An 18,729-nucleotide genomic window follows, 5' to 3' on the forward strand; every position below is an offset into this window, starting at 1 on the left:
CCTTGTGAGATTCACACTCACCTTCCCACTCATCTTGAATTAAATCTAGAGGTCCCCTCACCCTATGCCCATACAGCAACTCAAAGGGTGAAGAACCTGTGGATTCCTGGGGAACCTCTCTAAGCAAACAACTGATGGGGCAAATATTTGTCCCAGCCCCTAATAAACAGGTTTGCAAATGTCCGTAGCATGGACTTGAGTGTAGAGTTTAACCTCTCAACAAGACCATTAGTCTGGGGATGGTAGTGGGTGGTATTCAGGTGCTTCACCCCACACTACTTCCACAGACAAGCCAGCAGGCCTGACATGAAATTGGCACCTGATGTTCATCGTGCATACAGCTGCAGTCATAACAGATGGGTTCTCCTGCCTTCAGGCGGGTCCTCGGTCGGCCGAATTCCAAAGTCTAGGTCCGGCGTCGGTTGTCGTCGCTTCTTCCCTGACGTCAGTGCGACAGGGTATAAAAGAACCAGCCGACGCCATTTTCTCCAGTCTTTCTTGCCGCGCGGTGACCGAAGCAGAAGCATTTCGCAAGTGCCGGTCGGCCAGCTCCTGAAATTACGTAAATTTTGCAACCAAAGTCTTCTTGAAAGCTAAGTACCCTGTTGGGGAAACATTTCTTGCCTCAGTCCGATGTCGGACAAAGTTAATAATTGCATTTCATGTGGGAAGCAAATACCGCATAAGGATTTTCATTCCCTCTGTATTCCTTGCTTAGGCCCAGACCACAACGTCTCGGTCTGTCGTTTTTGTGCTACATTCAATAAACGCACCATTAAACGTTGGGCGGAGTTCGCCCAGCATTATTTTGGCAAAAAATTTAACTATATTATGTCATCGGATACTCCGACTCCAGTTTTGTCTAAAAAACGCAAAGATAAGGACCGACACACGAGGTCCGCGGCCTCTACCGACACCACGCCAAAGCTGACTGCAGGTGGTCCGGTTTTCAGCGAGGCGCCTACGCAGCCCCTGACTACCGACGACACTTCTTTGGTGGTGTCTTCTGTGCCCGAGGTCGTTGGCTCCTCGGCCCACACCCCGACTACAGATACCGAAGCCACTCTTGGTGGTGAATCTCAAAATTTAGACAGGTCTGCCTCCTCTCAAGGTGTCTTCAGACCTTCCTCTTCTTTTTCCATCAAGGCTTTCACTAAGTCTAAAGCAGCCATGCATTCTAAGAGACAAGCTACACAGGGCCTTTCTCCAGGCCCCATGCCTAAAAAACAGATGCTCAAAATGGCTGAGGATTTAATTACTCTTATCAGGGGTTCTCAAACCCCCCCCCAGACAAAAGGCCCAGAGTGGAGGAAGAATCCCCCTCCTCTGACCAGGCCTCTATTATATCAGAGCACTCTGATGAACAGGAACATTCTTACTCCCCTTTTGAAGATTCTGATGCAGAGGAGTCCATTCCCTCTGTCTCCCCCCCAGAGGATTACTCATTTGGGGAAACCTTGCATACCTTAAGGGAACACTTCCACTGGGAAGGCCAAGAGTACTCTGATTCCAAGAAAAGGCTTAGGGATTTTCTCTTGCTACCTCAGCACAGGCCTCTGGCTATACCTCCTGTCTTAGACATACTAGATGATGTGTACTCGGAGGCCTGCCTTAACCCGGATTCTTTACCTCCAGCCCCTGTCAAGCCTGACAGGTACTACCGGGTTCCTGACTCACACCAATTTTTATACAAAAGCCTTGCGGCTGACCCAGAAACTATCTCACAGGGCCCAAAAGGAATTAAGGCCTCCACTGCTAAAAATCCATTATCTTCCGAGAGAGATTCCAGATCCTTAGAAAGGTGGGGAAAAAAGGTATATACCTCGGCCACCTTAACCATGAGGGCATTAAACTGCCAGTTCCATATGCTAAAGTACCAGCAGTTTCTGTTATCACAATTGAGAAGTAAAATGCCACAACCTGAACAACCAGACTTGAAGAAGTTGCAGGATTTGATGCATAGTGCAGAACAAGTGGGTAAACATACCTTGCAATGTGGTTTTGATGCTCTAGAGGCCTCATGTAGAGCTGCGGTTACAGGATCAGTGATACGTAGACATGCCTGGCTCAAGGAACAAACCTTACCAGATCATGTCAAAGCTAAATTGCTAGATGCCCCTCTTCAAAAGGATGTATTATTTGGTGTTAAAGCTGAAGAGGTATTAAAGAAAATGGAGGAAAAAGCTAAATCAATGCAAACAGTGATGGATTTTCTACAGGTACAACCTCTACGTTTCAGTAGAAATTGGCCTTCCAAAAATTGGTCCTTTCCAGCCACGGACAGACCCCAAAGAGGTAGATACAGGCGCCCGAGGGGCAGAGGGCAATCTCAAGGATCATATAGAGGCAGACAATGGCAAGCTCCTACACAAAGAGGTGGTGAGGATAGTTCGCAGCCATTCAGAAAGCAAGCCCAATGACTTTCCCCTTTGCATGCCAAGCAAGGCTCAAATGGCAGCACCCTTAGGCGGAAAACTGGCATTATTTTAAAAAAAATTGCATATTGTCACAAAAGACAAATGGATCCTGGACATTATAAACAGAGGCTACAGATTCCATTTTCACACCCTTCCAAAAATGAGAGGCATGCCAAACCTGCCACACAATCAAAAGGCAGAGACACAAAAACAGATTTCAAATCTCATGGACATGAAAGCTATTCAAGAGGTACCTACTCACGAACAAGGTCAAGGCTTTTATTCCAGACTATTCCTGGTACCAAGGAAGGGAAAAGATTGGAGACCTATTTTGGACCTATCCATCCTAAACACATTTTTACTCATACCAAAATTCAATATGCTCACTTTACAGCAACTTCTTCCCATGCTGGGCAAGAAGTATTGGCTGGTAACATTGGACCTCAAGGAGGCATACCTGCATGTCCCAATCAGACAAAATTGCAGAAGATACCTCAGATTTCTTGCAGGTTCAACCCATTATCAATTCTCTGCATTGCCCTTTGGCTTATCTACTGCGCCCAGAGTATTCACGAAATGCCTGGCATCAGTAATTGCCTACTGCAGACTTCAAGGGATACAAATATACCCATATTTGGACGACTGCCTGATACAAGCAGACAGCAAGCACATTCTTCTGAAACATCTGGCTTATGTAATAATGTTGTTGAATTCTCTGGGATACACGGTCAACAAAAAGAAATTAAGGCTGATACCCTCTCAGAAAGTAATTTTCCTGGGTGCCAACTTGGACACAAACACCCAGATGGCCTACCTCACGCCAGAGAAGCAGGGGCAACTAACTCAATACTTCAGAACACTAGCAGATTTTACCAGGCTGACTGCAAGGAAAATCCTGCAGGCTGTGGGATTTATGGCATCTTGCATCCTACTAATCCCATGTGCAAAGCTGCATATGAGGAAACTTCAATGGTACCTGAAAAACCTATGGTCTCAACACAGCCACAGTTTGGAAACAATAATACCACTAATTCCATGTCTTCAAAAGGAATTTCTGTGGTGGGCTCAAGCATGCCAAGCAAACACAGGTCTCCCATTCTGCAAGCCTCAAGCAAATCAAGTCATCACAACAGACACCTCGGACTACGCCTGGGGGCACACATGACAGATCGGTGCATTCAGGGCAAATGGTCCCAAAAAGAAAAGCACCTTCACATCAATCAAAAGGAAATGCTATCAGTAATAAATGCTATTATAGCTTTCAAAGACCTTCTGCATCCAGGTCAACTATTGATAAGGACAGACAACACGACAGTAATGTGGTACATAAACAAACAGGGAGGAACCCATTCATACCCCCTTTGCAGACTGGCCATGTCACTCTGGAACATGGCTCTGGAATTACAAATCGAGCTTCAAGCACAGTACTTGCCAGGCAAGGAAAACACGCTGGCAGACAACCTGAGCAGAAACGTGACAGATCCACACGAATGGAAGTTGCATCCTCAAGTTTTTACAGAAATAATTCAAGCATGGGGAAGGCCAGACATAGATCTCTTTGCCTCCCACAAAAATCACCAGTTGACAAAATTCTGCTCAAGGACTTTTCATTCAAAGGCCTGGAGAGTGGATGCTCTTTCTTTCAGTTGGACAACAATGACAGTTTATGCCTTTCCACCTCTTCCTCTGCTGCCCAAAGTTCTATTAAAAACCAGAGCAGACAGACCAAAGATGATTCTCATTGCTCCAGACTGGCCAAGACAACACTGGTACCCACTCCTGAGGAGCCTGACGCATTCCCCACCATGGACACTACCTCTAATGCCTCTTCTTCTGACTCAGCACAGCTTCAAAACTCTTCACAGTCAGCTGAAAACACTCAATCTGGCCGCATGGAAGATTCCTTAACATCACAACAGACTCTACTCTCTAAGGAGGTGCAGGATGTCATTTTGGAGGCCAGAAGGCCATCTACTAGAAAAGCCTACGCCGCAAAATGGAAGCGGTTTTGTGCCTGGAATGAGAAAAAGGGCCAGAATCCTGGAAAACTGAATTTACCTCAAATATTACAGTATCTGGCTGAACTGCTAAGCAGTGGACTTTCATTCTCCTCCATCAAGATCCATGCCTCAGCCATTTCTGCAGAATACAACACTGATCCACCTTTATTCTCTCACCCCCTCTTAAGACAGTTCCTCAGAGGGGCTAAGAATATAAAACCCCCAAGGAAACAACCAATACCTGCTTGGGACCTCAATTTTATACTAGAAAAGCTGACCTTGCCTCTTTTTGAGCCAGCTGCCTCAACAGATTTGCAATATTTGTCATGGAAAACAGCTTTCCTTCTGGCTATTACTTCAGCTTGTAGGGTTTCGGAACTACAAGCCCTCATGGCTGTGCAGCCTTTTATCATCTTCCATCAGGACAGAGTTTCCTTATGAACCAACCCGTCCTTTATGCCAAAAGTGGTATCCAGGGTAGCTTTGAATCAGGCGATACAATTACCTACCTTTTATCCTAATCCTCAAAACAAAGGGGATAGATTATTACATTCCTTGGACATCCACAGACAACTGTGTTATTATTTGGACAGAACAAAGCCTTTCAGAAAATCAGAACAGCTCTTTGTGTCCTATGCCTATTTCCAAACAGACAATCTCAAAATGGATAGCCCACTGCATACGGTTTTGTTACTCTTTTCATGGTAAAACTGTACCTGCAGGCATCAGATCTCACTCCACAAGGGCCACATCTACCTCTGCAGCTTTCCTCAGAGGAGTTCCTACCAAAGATATTTTGGAAGCAGCCACTTGGAGTTCTGTGCATACCTTCTCCAAGCACTACCACCTACCATTGTACTCCAAAACTAGAGCAGGCTTTGCCACTGCAGTCTTGCAGGGCATCCTGGCTCCTCCTAGTTCCAACTAGTGCCTACCACCCCTTTCTTAGCTTTGGGATTCTACCCATCTGTTATGACTGCAGCTGTATGCATGATGAACATAGTACAGTTTTGTACCTACCATAAATGTAGATGTTCGAGTGCTAATACAGCTGCAGTCCAGGTTTCCCTCCCTCCTTCCCCTCTTGGGACAGGCCTATTGGCTAACATCTCCTCATACTACCTGATTGGGGTATTCTTTTATGGTGTATTTGCTTGCAACTAATGTATTTTGATTATATGACATTGTTTTTTTACACAAATTTATGTATTGCCTTCCTTCTGGGGGCACCTGACATCTGGGGCAAGAAAAAATGAAGAAAATGGCGTCAGCTGGTTCTTTTATACTCCTGTCGCACTGACATCAGGGAAGAAGCGACGACAACCGACGCCGGACCTAGACATTGGAATTCGGCCAACCGAGGACCCGCCTGACGGCAGGAGAACCCATCTGTTATGACTGCAGCTGTATTAGCACTCGAACATCTACATTTATGGTAGGTACAAAACTGTACTTTTCAGTCAGTATTTTTTTTGGGGAAACCTTCCCTGCTGAAAATCTCTAACAAAGCTTTTGCCACCTTTTCTGCCTCGATAGAGGATAAAGCCACTGCCGCGGGGTATCTTGTAGCATAATCTACCATCACTAGGATATACTTTTTCCCCTGTGGAACTTGGATTACTCAGAGGCCCCACAATATCCATAGCTACCCTCTGAAATGGCTCTTCATTCACAGGCAAAGGCATCAAAGGTGCTGTCACCTTTTCTACCTTTTGGCACTGCTCACAGGTCCTGCAGTACCCTGTTATATCTCTGGAAAATCCAGGCCAATAGAAGTTCTGCATAATACATCTCTTTGTACGTTTTATGCCCATATGACCTGCAAAGGGAATATCATGGGCTATGGCTAGAAGCGCCAGATGTTAGGCTCTAGGCACTACCAACTGCTGTGTACCCTCTCACCTTCTAGTCCTCCCTCAGGGGTCCACTCTCTATACAGTAACCCTTTGTCCCAGTATACAGATTCCCCCTTCCCTGAGAATCTGGTGCCTCACTAGCTACCTGCCTCAGGCCTTGCAGTGTAGGGTTTGGGAGCTGAGCCTGTCTCAACTCTCTCTTTGTAACCCTCCCCAGCTCCCCTTCCACAAGAAGTCTGGGATCCTCTGACAGTGGTACCTCACTGTCAGCCTGGGTCCTACTACTCACCTCTACCTTTGTAGTCACTCTGTCCAAGGGAACATCAGTACCCACAAGCAGCTGTGGCTCACCTTCAGTCTCACTGCTACAGCATAGCTTCCTCCCTGAAGTAATCACTTCACCAGTCCTGGCTGCAAGTATGCGGTCTGTCTGGGTCTCCCCCAGGCTACCAGACCCACATGCTTGTCTCAAAGTCTGACTGCGTGAAACTGCATTAACACATAGTACTGCCTCATCATAATCCTTCCCTATCAAGACATCTGCAGGATGGTAGTTTGGTAACCCTGTTATCTCAATACAACCTACTATTGGCATTTTGTCTTCCCCACTTACTGGCTGTCTCACTTCTTGTTCCCCACATTGCCTCCATGGACATCTGTATGCCACATGGCCCCACTGGTTGCATTCAAAACATTTAACCCTAGGTCCTGGATGTGTACCTGGATTAGTGGCTTCCCCTGCTACTGGCAGATTCTGTTGGGGCAGTCTGTGCTGCCCACCATGGGTTCCTTTAGACCCATGAGCAGTATAGGGGGTCCCTTTCCTGTACAGGGATGCCCTGATTGCTAGGTATAGGTCTCCCTTCTTCCCCAACTCTTGTGAAGTAGCACATTGTCTATCAGCCAACCATATCCTCATGTCCTCAGACAACGTGCTAAGGGTTTGTTCCCTCACCAAAAGGTCTTGACAGCCCTTCAAAAGTGGTGACCTGACATCCACTCACCCACCTATGAAAATAAGTGCTCAGTTCGGCAACATATTCACACACACTTTAATCTGCCTTGCGTCTATGTTCACAAAACTTTTTCCTGTAAGTTTCAGGTGTTAGCTTAAAAAAATCTAACAAACAGTTCTTAGCAGTATAATCAAAACATTCATGATCAGCAAGTTTTGGCAACACAGTTACAGATTTACCATGGAACCATATCCAGAGCCTTTGGTCAACATCATACTGTTTACATACCCTGTCATACATATGAAAGAAACTATCAAAATTATCTCCCTCTGTAAACTGCGGAAGAAATTTACTGACATTTTGTGCTTCTGGGGTCCGGTTACTCCCTTCCCCATTACCTCCATGACTCTGGAAAAGAGTCAGCATCTCCTTTTCTTGCTGATTCTGACGCTTCTTTTCCACAGCTTCCATTTCCAAACACCTGGCCTCCGACTCAAATCTCTTTAGTTCCAGATGGAATTTTAAGTCGACTGCTCGCTGTCACTCTTCACACTCACTCTCTCTCTCACACACACAGTCTGTTCTGTTATCATGCACGCTTTCACTCACACATGATTGCTCGATCACTCTCAGTCTCTCTCTCTCGATCTCTCACACCCTTCTCTTCTGCCTTCATACACACACTCACTCACACAAGATTGCTCAGTCGCTTTCTCTCTCTTGATCTCTTATACACACAGTCTCTTCTGTTTTCATACACATGCTCAGTCACACACGTAGGCAGAAACATAAACAGACACACACATTTTTTTCTGTTTTATTTATTTTTTACATATGCTAAACAGTTGCTTAACAAGTGTAAAATAATAAAACAATCAATCTCTGTCTCACTCTCATACATGCATTCACTCACACACTCGGGGTCCTAGTGCTACAGTTTAGAATTTCAAGCGCACTGTTCAACATTGGGCTAAGTCAATGTTAAATGCAGAGTGTTCCCCAAAATTGTGAACACTTGGCTGCTTAGGGGCTCTCCTGTAGATAATTTTTAACAGTATGCTGCCTGGAAAAGGCAGTCTCCATTTTCCTGACAGTGTCCCTTAATTCTGGACAGTCCAGAAGAATTTCGGATGGTTGGCAACCCTAATCACTTTCCCACGACTTCTGTAAATAGCTTGATTGACATGTGATGTAAGAATTATCTCATGCTGTCTGACAGTCACCTGTTACTACAGCATAATGCTATGTGAGAAATGTATAATGTCCTTGCAGGCCAAAATCTCACACACAGACAACCAAGACATTAGGATCATCTGTAGTACACCACAATTCATAATGACCCTCATACAACACATAATCCTTCATATGCTGAGGCTCTTAAGGTGAACTTGCCTAAACCATAAAGACCTCCAAAACATAACATGAGACATTGAAGACCCTCAGCAACAGTCTCTTAATACAAAGCCTGCCATTTCACATAGCACTAAAATCTTAAAGTCTTTGATGTTAGGCCCATAAGGTAGACATCTACCCAAATGGCAGCTGCATTGTAAGACGTACAGATGTACCTCTTACCAGGCTGTGCAAGGAAAGGGTGATGGTCATTTGCTTGTCTGGTGCCAGGAACAATCTGATCATACACACATGCACTCACATCCTTGAACAGAAAGTGCCAGTATGACTGTATCATAGTATATATGTGTGTTAATGACCTGAGACATACCTCCCCGGACTATATGTGCCTCAGCAGGTGTGAGCCTAGGACTCAACAACATTCTACTGTTTCCAATGATGCTGAGATATGTGCAAAAAATAATTGACTTCTGTAATTGGCTTAGCTTTTGGTGTCATTCAAAGGAAGTACATTATTTGTCAGTCTGGGAGAACATAACTAACAGACCATACTGCTTTGCCAGGGATGGTCTGCAGCTGTCCCCTCTAGGTTTTTGAATACTGGCTAAGACATTCTCCACTCCCATACTTCCTTTTTTAGGTATTGCTAACCGGGTATAACTACCAAAGTAACCGTATGAGTGAAAGGTAATATGCAAGTTTTACTGATCATTGCTTGGTGCCTAAACAAACTCCACTCCCTACAGACCCACTTCACAATGGAGGATGTAGACATCTGCATGGTGACAGAAGAATGGTTTAAATCAGTGAAGAACACTCCAGCTGTGCAGGCTCTAATGCCTTCCATATATTTAGACCAGCTACTGTGCTGGTGGGAAAAAAGATGGAGGTGTCTCAGTGTTTATTAGGAAGTGTCTTTCATCCAGGATGGTTAAGCAGCATGATAAGTACTTCTTCCTCATGTCCCACTCACCATCAGTAAAGTCCTTTATCACATTGCAGCCAGTTATAGAACTCCCTCTATGACCCTAGATAGACACAGCACTCACTTACAAGAACTGGAGTTACTTAGCATTAAACCCAATACCATTCTCCTGGATGACTTTAACTGTCCAACTGTAGACTGGGAAACATACACCACTGCTAGTGCATATGCACAGAGATTCCTGGACATTATTAATACAAGAAACAACTAGTGAGGGTACCCACTAGGGGCAAACCCCCCCCCCCTTGACCTTATTCTTCCTAATAAGGGCGAGTTGTGTCTCACATCTTACGTGTCATCTGACCATAAAACTGTTTCCCTTGAAATAATATTAAAACTTGAGATACCAGCAGCACCTAGAATCTTATAAACTTAATAACAAACTGCTAAGTGAACACAAAAAGGGTAAAATGACACCATACACTGAAAATAAACTTAAAATGTCACAGTAGATTTTTTTGAGTTCTTTCGTTCTTTAATAATATAAGAACTTCCAAGATCTTACCAAACCTTTTGACATGATACCACACTCAGGAGTAGTCGAGAAACTTACCCAACTGAGAATAAACTTCTACTTCACCTAATGGATTGGCAGCTGGCCCACAAGTGGGGACTCAAGAGGTAAGAATATGGGAAACTACCTCCAAAAAAAAAAAACAATAGCCAGTGGAGTCCCACACAGCTCAGTACTCTCCAGTTTGGTGCCAACTTCTCTGAAATAGGGTCTTTGACTGACAAAATATGCAGATGACTGCAAGTTAGGAGTAGGCATTGAATCTCCAAATTACTGAACCATTTTGCAAGAAGGCTTGTTCCAAGCAAATAATTGGTGCCAAATCTGTGAACTAAAACTAAATGCCAAAAAAATGCATTATTGTATCCTTTGGGAAACCCAGTACCACAGTAAAGTACCATATTGACAATAAGCACCTAAGAGTCAACCCTGCAGTTTGGGATTCAGGAATATATGTGGACAACTTTACATTTGACCAGTATGAGTCCACAGCAGTAAGAAAGGCCTTCTACGTTGCATAAGCAAAGGGGTAGCCTCCAGGTCCAGGCATGCCATTGTCCCCATTTTCTCTGCTCTCATCAGGCCAGCCATTAAGTGCACTGTTCCTTTTGGCATTTATCTGGCCAGGCATATGTGACATCTTGAACACCCACAGAGGCTGCTCACAAAGATTTCAGGGCTTTAAATATACGTTCTACGTAGACGCTTCAAAGCAATGTCACTGTCTTCGGTATCCTACAGACTGCCGAGAGGGGACCTGTGCTTTGTTTATAAGGCATCCTCTGACCCTTTACAGATGGACCTACTACACATCTGCAAGTCATCTGGTATCGGAAGTACTTGTTCCAGGGACCTAAACCTCTTCTGTAACTTAGAGTGGTTTGGACAGACAGGTACATCTCTCAGAGGTTACCAGTATAGTCTGGAACAGACTCCCCCTCCATGTAAAACAAAGTTCATCCTTATCCATATTCAAGCATAACCCGACTCTAAAGATGGGAATAAGGACATTTATTAAACATCCAGTCTGAAAATTCTGCTTGAAAACTTCCTGGACTGTGTATGCACGGAATGAAAACCAACCTTCTGTCTTCAAAAAATCTAGCATGCACAGCCAAAAAAAAGAGTATTCCAATAAAAATAAATTTATTGTTTAAAGGACAAAGAGCCACCTATGCTGCTTTCAGTGTGAATCTGCACCTTCTTTAGCACATCTTAAGTGGAAACAGCACATAGCATTTAAATACTTTGAAAGGCACTGGCCTGTGTACCTCAAATTTAAAGAGACGGACCATTATAAAAAAACAACTAGTCTAAACAACCAGTGAATACCATCAAAGCTGTATCATGAGCAAAAAAAATGTGAGCAGAAAGGAATTTACATGTAAAGTTGTATTCTCAGTAATCAATCCAGGACTAAATAATGTCATAGATGTAATAATCCAAACTTATTCCTCATCATTTAGAAGTTTTTGTAAACCAAATTTAGTTGATGTCATGGGCATGATTTTATCTATGCCCATAAAATGAAAAACTGCTCAGATGTTTAATCTGATGTCTGTGTAATGCACTGTATAGCCAGTGACATTTTGTATCACTCATATGTTCTTAAATTCTGTTTTTTGACTCAACAGGAAGTCTTTCCTACATAAATGCCGAAAAGTTACACGTCACAAAATGTATAACCCATTCACAATTGCAGTTAACCACATCTGATTTCAAAATCTGTGGATGCATTGGCTGAAGTAAATTGACTTTTCTGACATATCTACATGCTGGACATGATCCACATGGAGAAGTACCCCTCAACATATCACCAAATAGTGATTTGGTTACTCAAGGGCAGACCTCTGTCTTATTTTTTTTATAAGTAGCTAGAAACTGTCCGACAGAGTTACCCTTCCTATGGGGTGTCCAACCTTTTCAGTTGCAAGGGCCGCATTGAGTCAACAGAAATGGTCTCGGGGCCGCATGTAAAATATATCATTGCAAACGGCAAGTGAGGACAAAAAAACAAAAAAGGGTCTCTTACGTAAACTGAAGAGCAAAAAAAAAAAGGTCTCTCACGTAGACTGAAGAGCAAAATACCCCAGGTACACGCAGACTAATACAAACTAAACTAAAGGATTCTGTGATAGGCTAGCTGTCTGCACACACAAACTCTAAGTTACTTAACTAGGCAGTCCCATACATTTTCTATTGTCAGTCACATAGCAGCTTTATATTTAACTAATGTTATAATAATATGAGTTCACATACAACAACATATCTCATTAGTTTCTTCGAAACTTGCTCAGAGACATAAAGGATGTGTAGTTAGAATAGTGACCATTCACTCACCCAGCACATAGCAGACTAGTAGTCATATGATTTCACTGACAACACAGTGTGTATGAACAGAGTTTGTAACATCACTACCGTAGAAGTCTGCTTATTGCTATAATTATAATAAATACATTTGCAACATTAATAAAGGAACGTCTGGAAAAATCAAATGATGCTGGTGATACTCTGCTATATGCAACAGCTTTGTAACATTTAGCACTGCAATACACACACACACACACAATTCATACCAGTAATGCTTACATATTGCAGTCATTAAAACACAAGCTGAAGACGCTGAGGTTGTATTGCAGATTAAATAATTGTGCCAAACACAGTACCTGCAGCCAGTACTTGCTTTTTTTCTATCTTTCTAGCACTGCATGCCATTATATTTACTTTTAATGTTGCACAAACATTGTTGGCAGTTTCTCCGTATTTGGCATGTGTTGTAAATATTTTTTTCTCAGAAGTAATTGTGATAACTGTAAATGTGAGTATCCAACCCTATCTACAGGAAACAGCAATGTACTTGAGTGGTTCACTCAGGAACACAGCAGTATTCTGAAGGACTTTAAAAAAAAAGCACACAGTAGAATAGCATTCAAAATGTATGTACTTTTATTGAGCTTTACCATTCATGCTTCATTGTTGCAAAGTAGACATTTATAAGCAGGGTGGTAGGTGCTTGGTTTATTTTAAAGCTCGTAAGAGGACTCTGAACTTCCCCCATGTACACACACACACACACACACACACACACACACACACACACACACACACACACACACACACACACACACACACCAAAGCAAATCTTGATTATTTATTGTTCTTGTGCTTCTGTTATTTAGTAAAATACACATTTCTTGATTGGTATCCTTCCACATTATCCTGACTCCATATAAAATTAACACAAGTTTGTAGGTACCTAACATTTTCAGAAACATTTGATCCTTCCTTGAAACAGGTCTAGGCATCCTTGTAGATTAGAGCAGTGTTGTGCCTTACAGTTACTAGTTAACACTAAGACTAATCTAACGACTTACCTGTTACTGCAGGAGATGTGTAGTGTAGTCAGTGTATATAAATAAAATAAATATTACAATCCCCCTCGCTCTCAGTTCTTTCTTCGCCGTGATCACAATGCTCTTCCTTCACCTGTTGATCATGAATATATCACGCGACGCAAAAAATGGCGCTTTGGCGCATGCGCATACCAGCGGAAAGACGCTGGCATAAAAAAAAAGTGAAACATGTAATGTGGCGCATGCGCATAAACGTTAAAGGACGCGAACGAAAAAAAAAGTTTAATTTCTACTTTAAGGGGTACTTAACGGGTCGCGGGCCGCATGGAAGAGCTCTGAGGGCCGCGGGTTGGACACACATGCTATATACCAAATTACAGTCATTTGGAATCAACGCAGCAATATCATTATCAGCTTGTAATAACCCCCAATAGTTGTCTACTAAAGTTCTTAAATCTGCCACATTTTAAGCTTATGTTGTTAAAAAATATAAAGGAGTCTGACCTTTAGGAGGTCTTTCTATGTAATTTAAAAGTTTTATCCTATCCTTCAAGTAAGCTTTATGCTGTCTTTAAACACTGAATCTCTTGTATAACCTTAGTTCAACAGCCTGTCTGTCAGTCTGTCAGTTCTTCAGAATGTAGTTGTTAATTATTTCTGGAACAAATAAATTTGATTCTATAGAATTGAGAAAAGGGTACACTGTCACAGATGTTCTTAGGATGATTACTGGCAGGTAACAAATAAGAATTCTTATGCAAAGTTTTACAATATAGTGTAGTATTAACACCACAATTTTCATATTTTGAAACTAGCACATTCAAATAATTCAAATACAAAATGATATTTAAATCATATTCATCAATAAATTAAATTCTCCATTTGTTCTCATTTAAATAAATACATTTTTTGCAGTTCTACTATATCCCCCTCCAAAATGAACCAAAAAGATCTTAATAATGGCACCACATGTCCATTGAGCTTATATAAAGATTGTGGCTATCATCTTTGATAAGCATTTCCTCCAAATATCCTATAATCAGCATCAGTGGGGGAAAATGTAGCCCCATGGCAGTACCTTGACTTGCCCATAACATTCATACTCTCATTACAGCCGAGTGCCATCTGCCGGCGTTTCTGCAGTTACCTCCTACTGCTCCTCTAGGTGTCAGATATTGCCTGTTCATATTTGTATTAATAATTCCAAATCCGTGCTACACACAAAGTATCAGAATATTTTATCTTGAAGCATACATGATGGCAAACACAATTGTTTTGATATTTGAACTCTGTTAATGAGCATTTGTTAGAACTGTAAGGTGATAACTTCATTTTTTAAAGGCAGAAGCCACACCCACTGGGAGTTAAAGGTACACACTCAAAAGAGCTGTATTGGAGGGAATAAGGTAAAAAATACATTTTTAGTCAGAACCAACTCAGTCATACACATCAAAAAGCCCAGCATATATAACTAAGATTTTTCTATCCAATATAGCAACTCTTGCATACCTGCCCAATGTGGTACTTGTATGTGTCAAGATTTAACATCCAGCTTATATAAATACTACATTTTTCCTAATTGGACATCTAACATAAGTTGTAAAAAGTTAGTAGATCTTGTAATCTAGATCTCAAAACTGTAACAGTAACTGAATGGGTTATATATATAGTGACTTGTAACCGTTCTGGATTTTATGTAGGAAAGACTTCCCATCAATTCACAACCAGATCTTAGAACATAAGAGTAATGCAAAATGTCATTAGATATCCAGTGCGTTGTACAGACATCAAGTTAAACAGTTTTTATTTCATGGGTATTGATAGAATCATACCATGACATCAACTAAATCTGTTTTATAAACCTTCTATCTCAGAAGGAATAATTTTGGATTACCACACTTGGAATATTAATTAGTCCTAGATTGAATGATCAATAACACCACTTTATCTTTAATTTTTTAATCACATTTTTATATGGTAAATAGTTTTGATTGTGTATTTGTATAGATTTATTTGTTTGTATAATAATCTTTTTAAATGGGAGATACATTATCAGTACCTTTCAGGGTATTTAAATGTTTTATTTTGTTTTCACTTTAGTTTTACTGAAGAAGGTCAAAGTGAAACCAGTATACGTGAATCTTTGACATTGTAACCATAAATTTATTGGGATTTTGTCTATGCATGCTGGAGTTTTTGAAGACAGAATGAGGAAATTTACCTCAGGTCTGTCCCTTTGTGCTACTTACAGACAGAAGTAGCACCTAAATGCATTTCCTACGATATGACCCCCATAAGCACTCAATGGTATTCTTAGAAATAATCACTGTCTCAGCCAGAACTAATCCCTGTCCTATAGGTAGTATAGAAATAATCAGTCAGGCTTAAAATGGCCTTTAAGGGCAGCTAGCTTAGTATTCACCTACTAACCTATAACATGAAAAGCAGTTAAGTAGCTGTTCAAATTACTTTAGTAATGTAGTCACTGATTCACTACACTGTTATCCAATACAGGGTTACAGAGTCAGACCCTATCCCAGAAGGCAGAAAGCATACTGCAGGAAGTCAGTTCTGGATGAAGCACTGCTGTATCATGCAACACACACACACACACACACACACACACACACACACACACACACACACACACACACACACACACACACACGCAAAACTAAGAGCAGCTTAGAACTTAATCAGTCTAGCTGCCACATATAGAAAACGGAGACCTCAACAAACATCCATGTGGACACAGAGAGCTTTCAAACTGTGAACAGATGGCGCTCCTGTCAGGATTTTAATTGGGGAACCAACCACTGTGAAGCAACAGTGTGGATTCTACAGCTGCTGCACCAATGTGCCACCCTTTTACAGGAGCAGCAGCTGTTCATTTTCATATTCAGTCAACATTTTGTTTTTGTTAACTTCTGAAAGGAGGTTTAAATACATTGTTTATTAATCACCTTTTAGAACTGGACTGCATAATGTATGACAACACTAATGCTCATGAAGTGGGGCCCTAAGATATTGTTTCTGAAAATCTAATACAGCACTGCTGACTCTTAGCAAAGATATACAACCCCAATTTAAATCTGACGAATGTGCATTTTTAGCTTTGACAACGTCCAGTATTGTAGTCAGGAGGTTAGAAATCCTCAGCCCTCTTCAGAAGTATAATATCAGCCAGTTTTGTCTTCACATGCTGCCTGCATGCATTTTTAACAACTCCTAAAGATTTCACTTTTGCTCTGCAAAATCAGCTTTGCAACAGCACAGGCAGCTTTTACTCTCTGTATTTTTAATATTAGGTTGGAAGTCTTGTGAGCCACTGTCTAATATAATAGCATTAACTTTGCAGTTTCAGATATGTTGTTAGAATTAAAGTATATATCTTCAGAAAACCTCAAATGCAGCCAGATGTTTTGCATGGGACATTTCTTATATATCCCGTCCCTCATCTGTGTTTCAACTTGTTTAGATTTAATTACATTTTTTCTAATCAACTACTTTTATTATGGTACAGCCTACTGGTTTATATTTCTTTTGATTAACACACCTCTAGCTTGTCTAACCTTACTGATTTTCATTGACTTTCTTCCGTTTCTAGTGTTGGCCTCATTGGCAAATTCTTACATCAACTGCCTTGACACTGGAAATGTCATTTTATTGAATGAGGTATTTGAAACTGTGACCTGCGAGGAGGTATGCTTTACTTTATTTTATTTATTTTTATTTTATTTAAGTAGGATAGACTGAACCCAAAAGCCTTTTTCCCATGTGATTTTATTACATAGAACAGCAAAGCATTCAGAAAAAATAAACTGTTAATGTAATTGGCATAACTTAGTTTAAAAATTTGTACATAGTTCAGCAGAGCAGTTTATGTCTACAGTCGTTCAAATAATTAACTCAGTACAAATAGTAAGGTAGCCTAATTGGGTTCTTGTTGCATGTGTTCCAAATCAAAGACTAAGTGTTTTTTGCTATTGGAGGAGCTGTTTGTATTGATTATCTATTTTGCTGTTTTTGTAACCAGACAGTAAGGCGAACATCATTGAGTATAAGCTAACAGCTTTAAGGGCAGACCCAGGAAAGTTCATGTGTTAATAAATAGCTGAGTAAAACAAACACACACAGCTGCACACCTGAAACAACACCAATTAATAAAACCTTAGTAAAGATACAGGCGAAAAGGAGACAACCTTAGCAAAACAAAAACAGACTCACCAGGCTGTGATACTAGAGAGTTTTGTCCCACCAGAGATGAGGATAAGTAAAGAGAACAGTGCAGAAACTTCATCTCATGTTCTTTTTTTTTTTTTAAGACCATTTCTCAAGGTATTAAAAGGAGTCGGTCAGCAACACAGCCATTATTTCCAGACTTACACTGGAGGCATAAAAAGGTACAAGATTTAATTTCACTTGCTGTCAGAGCTTCACACTCTACAACAGAGAAATGTCATGCTTAACTTCACCTGCTTTGGGTTTTCCATAGACTAAAAACTCAAACTGATAATTGTACTGACTAAGGTAAAACAGATATTTTTTTAAGGCTTATGGTACACTTTATGCACATACAAAGTGTACAGACTGCTGCCATCAGCACAGGTAAAAAAATAATGTAAACTTTTCTGAAGAAAACCAAACTAGATTGATGCCTAAAATGTACGGCATTGTTCAAAAATAAATATTTTCAGTAAATGAGGTTTCTGGTACTATTACATGATATTTTAGCATAGATTGTGTCATATTACATTACATAACCCAGCCACTGGGAGATGCACAGGCCAGTGTGTTTCTTCGTGCTGGTGCCAAACCCGGATTAATGGGGAGGGTTATGTCAGGAAGGGCATCTGATGTAAAATTTTTGACAGATTAAGTATGGGGACAACAGTACAGATTTCCATAATGGAATCGCTCAAGAACTGGGATAACAATGACCGCCTCCAATACTGTTAGCCAAAAGGGTGCTGTTGGAAATTGGGCTACACATGAGATGTGTAGAAATAACAGTTTCAAGGGACAATAAAGAATGCTCCTTTCTTAAGGGAAAGACATGTACTTGCAGTGGAATGCTAGATAAAGAATAGACAGTTAGGCACTGTGAAGCATTTGCAAGACGAGGTCTGAGAACCAAGGCTAAAGAGGCATTAAAAACTTTGCAGTGTTTTGGTATTATTAGGAAATACCTCAGACATAGTCAGCTGAGTCAGTAAGTTAATTTTTGGACTGCTTTGATAAAGCTCTTGCAGAACAGACACTCGGGCCTGACTACAGAAGTCAGGTTGAGTATCC

At 41.2% G+C, this 18,729-nt stretch overlaps 1 protein-coding gene across 4 annotated transcripts in view; it reads left to right on the forward strand.

Annotated features, from left to right (window-relative positions):
- Nucleotides 1-18,729, forward strand: part of LOC122809309 (guanylate-binding protein 1-like) — a 713,173-nt gene that overhangs the window by 210,543 nt on the left and 483,901 nt on the right. For 3 of the 4 annotated variants that reach the window (XM_044080701.1, XM_044080703.1, XM_044080702.1), the window contains exons 7-8: nt 17,042-17,136; nt 17,760-17,837. In XM_044080701.1, the coding sequence (XP_043936636.1) occupies nt 17,042-17,136; nt 17,760-17,837 (173 nt within the window). The remainder of the gene's footprint in view (nt 1-17,041; nt 17,137-17,759; nt 17,838-18,729) is intronic. The other variant, XM_044080704.1, reaches the window with a different exon arrangement.

This window comes from Protopterus annectens, chromosome 8.part0, assembly GCF_019279795.1.
Source record: "Protopterus annectens isolate FY-2018-M chromosome 8.part0, PAN1.0, whole genome shotgun sequence".
NCBI classification, from domain to species: domain Eukaryota; kingdom Metazoa; phylum Chordata; order Ceratodontiformes; family Protopteridae; genus Protopterus; species Protopterus annectens.